At 40.2% G+C, this 9,676-nt stretch overlaps 1 protein-coding gene across 1 annotated transcript in view; it reads left to right on the forward strand.

The window, feature by feature from the left end:
- Positions 1-4,650: 4,650 nt before the first annotated feature.
- rad21a (RAD21 cohesin complex component a) overlaps positions 4,651-9,676 on the forward strand; it is a 6,976-nt gene continuing 1,950 nt past the window's right edge. Inside the window, exons 1-10 of the mRNA XM_060861768.1 lie at positions 4,651-4,816; positions 5,669-5,854; positions 6,390-6,519; positions 6,641-6,740; positions 6,924-7,030; positions 7,163-7,363; positions 7,451-7,567; positions 7,674-7,805; positions 8,073-8,296; positions 8,991-9,144. Of these exons, the coding sequence (XP_060717751.1) occupies positions 5,711-5,854; positions 6,390-6,519; positions 6,641-6,740; positions 6,924-7,030; positions 7,163-7,363; positions 7,451-7,567; positions 7,674-7,805; positions 8,073-8,296; positions 8,991-9,144 (1,309 nt within the window). The 5' untranslated portion in view covers positions 4,651-4,816; positions 5,669-5,710. The remainder of the gene's footprint in view (positions 4,817-5,668; positions 5,855-6,389; positions 6,520-6,640; positions 6,741-6,923; positions 7,031-7,162; positions 7,364-7,450; positions 7,568-7,673; positions 7,806-8,072; positions 8,297-8,990; positions 9,145-9,676) is intronic.

Genomic DNA, 9,676 nt, shown 5'->3' on the forward strand with positions numbered 1-9,676 from the left:
GCTGAGAACTCTGTCATTTGATAACAGGGTTTAAGAAGCGATGTATACACATGCCGAAAGAATGAATACATTAAAAAAAATCTTTATTCTGATTGGTCAGGAGCTGCTTAAGCTCTAACACGAGACTTGCGTGCTGGAACGATCTACATAAATGTGTGGAATTTTTGATGTTGTGATATTTTTCTTTTTTTCCGCATTTTTGGACGTGTCAGTGCTTTGTAACAGAGGTAAAAAAATTCTCAGTAAGCTGCAATTTAATCTTATTATTGTCAAACGAGAAAGAACAAAGGCGCTAGTGTGGCAACATTCATTCATTCATTTTCTACCGCTTATCTGAACTTCTCGGGTCACGGGGAGCCTGTGTCTATCTCAGGCGTCATCGGGCATCAAGGCAGGATACACCCTGGACGGAGTGCCAACCCATCGCAGGGCACACACACACACTCATTCACTCACACAATCACACACTACGGACAATTTTCCAGAGACGCCAATCAACCTACCATGCATGTCTTTGGACCAGGGGGAGGAAACCGGAGTACCCGGAGGAAACCCTCGAGGCACGGGGAGAACATGTAAACTCCACACACACAAGGCGGAGGCGGGAATCGAACCCCGACCCTAGAGGTGTGAGGCGAACGTGCTAACCACTAAGTAGTGTGGCAACAGCCATTTCTTATTTTTATAATGGTTCCATAACTTGGATATCGTTTTTAGAATAGTTTGATGACAACATGGATAAAAAGTACTTCTTTAAATTCATTTATTCTTCATTGAATTAAATGTAATTGTTGGCAATCATGTGCAAGGAATAAAAGACAAGCATTAACTCTGCTTCATCGCACCACCTTGTGTGTTAATTATTTTCACAATATGCCCTGTCATGTTTTATTTCTTGCATATAAAATGCTTATAAAAATGTAATTGCTATGGAATTACAAAGAATTATAGGTGCAGTTAGAATAATAAAGTAATACAGCTCCATAACCTGTAACCTTCTCAAAAATTTCCCACAAATATTGCGACATCAAAGGGTTGGATTATGTGCTTATAAAATGTCTTTTTAAGGTTGCACACTAATCTTGGATTGGCTTTTGGGGGTTTTTTTTTTTTTTGCATCCCAACGTGAAGCTTTGATCACAGCTCCGTAAATCATGCTGGGATTTTGTGGCTCGATTTCACAGTTTCCCAGAATGAATCATGACGCAAATTGGCATGGCTTTTGTCCTGGGTCTTCAGGACAGTTTCTTTGTCTCTGGGTATTTTCTCAGTAAATCATGGATGAAAGCTAATCGCTGATGAGTAGCTTTAAGCAAATGGGATAATGTGATAGCTGATGTCTTTCAGTCTTCCCTGTTGAGTCATGTTTTTATAAATCTAAAAGTCAGGACACCTTTTTTGTTTTCAGTATGGTCTCACTTGAAACGATCCTTTGTTTGAACTGGTTTAACTGTTTCATCATCATTTTTCATTACAGTCTGTATTAGAATACAGAATGTATTACTGTATGAAATAGCCTGAGATATTGTTTTTGGGATCTGTTTAAAAAAGGTATTGATTTAATAGGGTGTTTTAATTTACACTCACTCACTCATTTTCTACCGCTTATCCGAACTACCTCGGGTCACGGGGAGCCTGTGCCTCAGGAGTCATCGGGCATCAAGGCAGGTTACACCCTGGATGGAGTGCCAACCCATCGCAGGGCACACACACACACACTCTCATTCACTCACGCAATCACACACTACGGACAATTTTCCAGAGATGCCAATCAACCTACCATGCATGTCTTTGGACCGGCAGAGGAAACCGGAGTACCCGGAGGAAACCCCCGAGGCACGGGGAGAACATGCAAACTCTTAAAAAATTTAATTGTTGGCAAATTTCTGTGATGTAAAAGGAATAATAACTTGCGATGTGATGTTACAGGAACATAATAATATTCAGTAACATTAACATCAATTCATGTGATATTAAAGAATTAACATCACCCTGTCTTTGATTATTTATCTCTAACCGGACACCTCCAAGTGTTTTGTGAATAATAATATAAACATAGCTACAATTGATTCAACCGATATCCTTAACCACTAAGCCTTCTCCTTCTCATCACATAAACACCGACCCCCTAACAGGATTCATGCATTCTATGAATTAAAAACTGAACTGAGAATGGCTGAGATGCTAAAAAAAGATGATGGATGACAATATGGCTTTAAAGACATGCAAATATATTGGCGGTCGTTTGCTACTGTACTGTGATTGTCTCTCTCGGACAGTGCATGTAACGTCATGAAGGATCATAAATTAAGTTTTGAATTAAGGAATGAAAAAAAAATACAAAATGAAACAATAACCTTGTTTAAAAAACTATTATGTCTTGCAAGCAACCACATCTTATGTTCTCATTTCTAGTTTTTTGGTTCCACAAGAATGATGAGATCTTATGAGAACCCGACTCTGGTCTTGTACAATATGTCCAGAATCCATCACAGTTTCCCCTGATGAATCAGGTATGTTAGAGCTGAAAATCTCCAAGCTGCACTGATCAGATTTAAGCTCCACTCTAGAGTTGTGTGGAGAGATTTTTTTTTTTTTTTTTTTTTTTTTTATTAAATCCCACGTCCGCCTGCTCCTGCAGCTATTTCTGTTTCATCAGCCAGCAGTATTTTCTAATAGACTCAGTTGGTAAAGTTACCCAAAATTGAACCATATATATAATTTTAAGATTATTAAATGGTTTATTACAAAAATAAATAAATAAATACGAACCAAACTCTAAGAAGACTCAATTAGCTAAGTGACTTAATACCACAAGGGTTCTATTTTTTTCTTAGTAACCTATAGAGAGAGAAAAATGAGAGGCTGGTGAGGGAATACACTGTTTGTTTATAAACTATATGGCCATCCCAAGACATCCAGAGATTGTGCCAGCTCCAGTTGTGTTCCGCTTCATGCAGATTTCGGACCTTTGATAAAAAGAGACCAACCTTGTGAGGATCCTCAGGCATCTAGAGATGTACCAGTCAAGCTGCATGAAGATTTGGGCATTCAAAGAGAAGATGCCAAATCCATGTGATCTTTGAGGACAACCACAATTGTTGGACTGTATCTGGCTATAGAAAGGACATTAGATGTAACACTCTTACTCCCTCCAGTGTCACCAAAACAAGGATGTTTTGAGACGATGTCCACTGATGAAAAGTATTTGGGCATCTGACCTGTGCTTTCTGAACATCACGTTCCAGATTTGTTACCCTCTTTTACCATAATAAATTCCACTTTTATGGAAAGGCTTTCGACTAGATGTTGGAGCACGGCTGTGGGAACTGGTGTTCGTTCAGCTACAAGAGCATTAGTGCGCTCAGGTACTGATGAAGGGCGAGTAGACCTGGCACCCAGCCAACGTTCCTATTCATCCCAAAGGTGTTCAGTGGGGATGAGGTCAGGGCTGTGTGAAGAACACTTGAGTTCTTTGTCTCCAGTCTCGAAAACCAAGTCTTTATAGATTTTGCGCATAGGGGCATGACACCAAATTTCTCCTTGGGGATTATTAAAGTACTCTATAATCTACTGTCATGATGGAACAGGTTTTTGGCTCAGCCAGTTACATTTACATTTACAGCATTTGGCAGACACTCTCATACAGAGCATTTATCTCATTTATACAACTGAGCAGTTTAGAAAACCCTTGCGCAAAAACCCATGAGTAGTAGCTTCGCAGCGGTGGGATTTGAAGTCATGACCTTGCTGTTGGTTGAACCAAAACTGCAGTACTTTAAACTTTGTGGCAACAGTTTCGTGGCCTATCTGGGGAAGTTGTGGCCTAATGATTAGAGAGTCTGACAGCTAACCCTAAGATTGTGGGTTCAAGTCTCAGGCCGGCCATGACTGAGGTGCCCTTGAGCAAGGCACCGCCCCCCCAACTGCTCCCCGGGTGCCGCAGCATAAATGGCTGCCCACTGCTCCGGGTGTGTGTTCACTTTAGATGAGTTAAAAGCAGAGAACAAATTCTGAGTATGGGTCACCATACTTAGCCGTATGTCACGTCACGTCAGTTTCAGGAGGGGTGCGATGGTCAAGTATAGATTATAATTTCTGGACTTTTCCAATGTCACCACTTTTTCGGTAGACATAGTCTTCGGTAATATGTGGTTCGTGAAATGTTTTGTACATATTCAAAACATTAAACTTAACAATAAATAGCCAAAAATTACAAAGATATAAAATATTACATTGAATAGGATTGAAATCTTACCACAAGTTGTTAACATACTATAAAATCTGTGTAAATAGTGTATATAATACTGTATTTATAGTAAAATTTAGCCAAAAAAAACCCACAACAATACTACATCATATTACAAACATCATTAATTCCAAACTTAGACAGACATACTTTTTAATACAAAAAATTGGGTGAGTTTTGGTGACAATAATTTGTAAGACAACACTGCCATCTTCCCTCAACACCTCTATGGCGTTTGTAACAAAAATGGCCGCCTATTCACGAAGGGCGGGAAAACTGTCAATCATTTGATAAACCAGCCAATCATCACACGACGGTCGAGTGACAGTCAGACTCAGGCTGTCAATCAGGATGCTTAGCTCCGCCCACGGGCAAATTTTGACCGTAAACATCCCGCTGATTTTGAAAGCGTCGCTAAAGCGGGAGGAAGAAAAGCGGGCGCCATTTTGGTTCGATTCAATGAGAGAGACGAAGAAGGAGGGAAACAAGTTGTTAAAACTTCTCTTTGGGCTGGGAAGGGAGAGCTTCTCCCACTCCGGACTAAAACGGGAAAAATATCATTGGATGGTGAGTTTGTGTGCGCAAATTCGCAAATAATTAAAATAAACAACAACATGTCGTTTTAGCCCATTTGCCACCACTTGCTAGCTTAACGGCTACATAGCTAACTAGGCTAATCTTCGCTAGTTAGCATGTTTTAGCCGTTAGCATACGAGTTACGATTGTTATTTATTTTGTTATTTTTTTAAAACTCTAATCTAACTTGATGTTTTATTACTCCAGAACAGCACGCATCGTATCTAAACAACATCTAATTAATTTATACGCGGTTGTTGTAAATATGAGGTGCTAACGAAATGTTATTATGCTAGCTAGCTAATATGCTAACCTGTCGACTAGTTAACCTAGTTTTTGTTGATTTCTTACTGGTTAGCGAATTTTACTAGTTTTTTTTTTAAAACGCTAGCTTGTTTTTAATTTTGTAAATGACCGTCCTGTCTTTTTAAAGGTTTTGTGTTTTTTTTTTTGCTCGTAAAAACGCTTTGTGTTTAATTTGTTTGCTAATTTAATACGCTTGTAGGACTTTGCAACTGGTGCTTGCTAACTAGCTAACGTGAGCTAACGTTAAAAAGATTCCAGTCCTGTATATTATACCAACTCGTATTTTTAATTAGCTTAGCGTTTTCTGTTTGTTTTTGCATGCACTTTGTCACTTTGTTATTTGTTTTTAAACTGCATATGTACTTGAATTTATACATAATTACTAAAATGATTTATAATAATTAACGTTTATTTCTGATCCCTGATAACGTTTTTTATGTAGATCTTTTGAGTAATATATATACAGAAAGTACCGTTGTTTTTGAGTCAAATCATGGTTGAGTTGTATGTTCTAATTGTATGTTATTTTGCACCTAGGTGAAGCTTGACCCATACACATTTTGAGCAAACCCAGGGGCAATGTTTTACGCTCACTTCGTCCTGAGCAAAAGAGGGCCGCTGGCCAAGATCTGGCTGGCGGCCCATTGGGACAAGAAGTTGACCAAAGCCCACGTCTTTGAGTGCAACCTGGAGAGCAGTGTGGAGAGCATCATTTCACCCAAGGTGATTGATTTACATGCATACAGTTGGACTTTTCTGTTCTTGCAAATCGCAACAGGTTCGGTGGGTTGTTCCGTGCAGTTATGACTCAAAAATCTAAGAAATGAGCCTCTCTTGTTCTCTCTAATAATAGTCTCAAATGGGTTTTTCTGTTAAAGAAAAGTGAGAGCGTCTCCACTTCATTAATTGACCTAACTAACATTAGGTCATCTCATTTCACTGTGTACAGCAACAGCTATATATGGTTGAAATGACAATAAAAGCTACTTGACTTGATACTCTCAGATCATTACTTCCAATGAAAGGTTTAGTATTCATTAAATGTCATTATAAACATGACACGACTCAGTTATTGCTGTACATTAAACAATGGTCCATTTAATTTCGTATTCTAACGTTTAATAAAACGCAGACGGATATATTTTGGGGTTATTTTCCCCTTGTATATGATATGATGTATATTAAGAAGGAGCGACTACATTGTTGTATTGCATGAAGAATACAGGCTTTCTTTCTAAATCAGTCATTTATTTTGCAGGTAAAAATGGCTCTGCGTACATCTGGTCACCTGCTCCTGGGGGTGGTGAGGATCTACCACAGGAAGGCCAAGTATCTGCTCGCTGACTGTAACGAAGCGTTTATAAAGATCAAAATGGCTTTCCGACCAGGTAATGACAAGCTTGTGCTTGCAGCATTCAAATTTTGTTGCATCTGAAAATGTGCGCTTGTGATCTAAATTTAAATGTAGTTGCTGTGCTAAAAAGCTTGCATTTTAATTCTGCAACTCAGGTGTCGTGGATCTGCCTGAAGATAATCGCGAGGCAGCTTACAATGCCATCACCCTGCCCGAGGAATTTCATGACTTTGATCAGCCGCTCCCAGATCTCGAGTGAGTTTGGGTTTTAACTGTAGGTTGCTTTAGCGTATTACGCTCTGACCAGGTTGGAAAAACAGGAATTTGCTTCAGGTAGCAGTTTCAGGTTTTGCCTTCGCTCATTTTGCAGTTTATCTTTGATTGATTCATTAAGGAGAATTTTGTGGACGTGATTTAACTCATCATCTTCGTCTTTAGTGATATAGATGTTGCACAGCAGTTCACGCTGAACCAGAGCCGAGTGGAGGAGATCACCATGAGGGAGGAGGTGGGGAACATGAGCCTCATGAATGATGACCACTTTGGTAAGAATGAAATCAAGCAAAGATTCATCTCCTTGTGTACTTTTTACACTGAATAAAAAATTTATCGTCACTTAGACGTTTTGGGCATTGTCGCTCTTCGGAGATGTGTAATGTTTATATTCTTGACGCCAGGCGATTTTGGCATTGAGGATCGTGAGATTCTTAGAGAAGAGGCTGCCTTTGAGGACACTGCCTTTATGCATGGTTCCTCTGCCTCTAACCTCCTGATGGAGGCAGATCCTGGTCCCGCCCACCTTCCTGAAAAGTCGACCAACCTCGACTACGACGACTTCGGAGATAAAAACCTGGAGAACAGCGACGGTGGCATACTTGGTAAGGATGCAGTAGGTAACATTACTGATTTTTAAACACTCTGGTATGTTTATTTCAACTAAGTACTTTATTTCCAAACATTTCAAGTGGATAAGCTCTTGAGTGGCGATGGTGGTGGAGGAATTTTCGACGATCCTCCGGCCATCACAGATAGCGTCATGATGCCCCCAGACGACGATGACGACGATTATGACCATCTTTCACGTAAGCTAATTAAATACCGCGACTCTACTCCGCATGCAGGATGAGGATACTTTGTGTCCTATTCAGTCACACCTCTTTCTGATCCTGTGTGTAATGTTTTCTTTAGCTGCCGGAGCTCCGGACAGCCCCGATTCAGGTCCGGTTGAGGCTCTACCCAGCACTACAGACCAGACGGAGCAGACCACGCTGGTGCCCAACGAGGAGGAAGCGTTCGCTCTCGAGCCCATTGACATCACCGGTAAAGAAATGAACAAAACAGTAATTGTGTTTGCAGTTTTGTCTACGTGGAAGTGTGGTCAGTACACAGGTCTCTAACATCACTGTTGTCTTACAGTGGAACGTCGGGATGAATTTTCATTACAGTTTTCTCTTAGGATAATTTTTGTAGTACATGAAGCACAAATAGAAACCTTTTTCAAGTGTTGTGATAAAGATGTTCATTGTTGTACATTATATTTGTAAATTTCGGGGTGCTGTATAATTGATGAGCGGTGATTGTCTTTAGTGAAAGAAACAAAGGCGAAGAGAAAGAGGAAGCTGATCGTGGACAGCCTGAAAGAGCTCGACAGCAAGACTATTCGCGCTCAGCTGAGTGATTACTCTGACATCGTGACTACACTGGACCTGGCCCCACCCACCAAGAAGCTGATGATGTGGAAGGAGACTGGTGGTGTAGAGAAGCTCTTCTCTCTCCCTGCCCAGCCTCTGTGGAACAGCAGACTGCTCAAGGTTTGACTGACTGGCTTTTATCTAATCGAGGAAACTTGCACGTCTATCATCCCATAGCAAGGTGGATCTAGTTTAGTCCGGAATTATGGAGTTTTCACACCTGTCTGCGTTATTCAATTATATGTAATTAATACTAGAAGAGAAGTCCACAACAAATTCACACATACTTCACTCATTGCCTTTTTTTTTTTTTTTTTTTTATACCTTTCCCCTGCTCGAGGGTACTGAGTACAAAGGAATGAAAGCGTCACATTTTATTTCAGGTCTACGGCTACCCGAGGACTTTCTTTGGGTTCCAGTCTGCTCTTTTTTTTTTCTTAACAGGAAACAGTTTAAACTGCAGACCTGTGTTGAGTACTGGTTGTCTAATTATTTTGCGCTCATCAGATTATCACTGCGTTTAGGTCTTTGTACAAGATGGGTTTTATTAGGCAGTTCTAATGGTGGACAGCTGCAAAACGGCCTTAGATTTCTGTTCGTTGCTAATTAATATCCTATGTCTAACAAGCTTGAAAATAATATTTTTAAGATCAAATGTTTGGTTCATATCCATTTGTTGGATTTTGCACTCCAATTTGACCCTTTTTTTTTATTGGAAGCCCAAGGGGCTTAAATTAAGACCTTTCAAATTTGAGTGCTGCATTTGAGGTAAAACGATGGTGCAGGTTTCTCACTCGCTTTGTGTTTGTTGAAGATGTTCACACGCTGTCTGACTCCACTGGTGCCAGACGAGCTGAGGAAGAGGAGGAAGGGTGGTGAGGCTGACAGCCTGGAGGAGTTCCTGAAGGAGCTGGAGAACCCTGAGGTTCCTCGTGAGGAACAGTTGGGCCACAGGGCCGATATCATTGGTAAGGAGAGAAGTAGTTTCAAATACTGGATTTGGAATTGTATCCGTATTTGTTCGTGCTGTACGGCCACAGACGCTGTACCTGTGAACGCTAAGAACATCAGGTGCTGTGTTCAGTTTGTACTCAACCATTTGACGTTAAAGGCAGGTAGAAGCAGGTATCCAATCGTTTTGCACAAACAGAAGGCTACTACATGTAAACCAAGTATCAGGCTTTCACAGCAGAGTTGTCTTTGCCTTCAGGCTTTTGTTTTGCATTTCCTTTTAAACACAGATTAGCTTTCTAACCATAGCAGAATCCCTTCATGTTGATCTTAAATTCTGACATGACAACAAAAGGATTTATTTGGCTCCTCGCTATATGTAGATTTTCAACCATCTGTATGTTTTCAGCTTTTGTTTTGGCAAACAAACGCTTTTTCATATTATGGATGCAGTCTGGCAAGACATGAAGAACGAAAAAATCTTAAATAAAGATAGCAATGAGGATCAAATCCACCCCCCACCCTCTATTTTAATTTCTGCACTTTTAC

The sequence above is a fragment of the Tachysurus vachellii genome, chromosome 25 (genome assembly GCF_030014155.1).
Source record: "Tachysurus vachellii isolate PV-2020 chromosome 25, HZAU_Pvac_v1, whole genome shotgun sequence".
In the NCBI taxonomy this organism is placed as follows: Eukaryota; Metazoa; Chordata; class Actinopteri; order Siluriformes; family Bagridae; genus Tachysurus; species Tachysurus vachellii.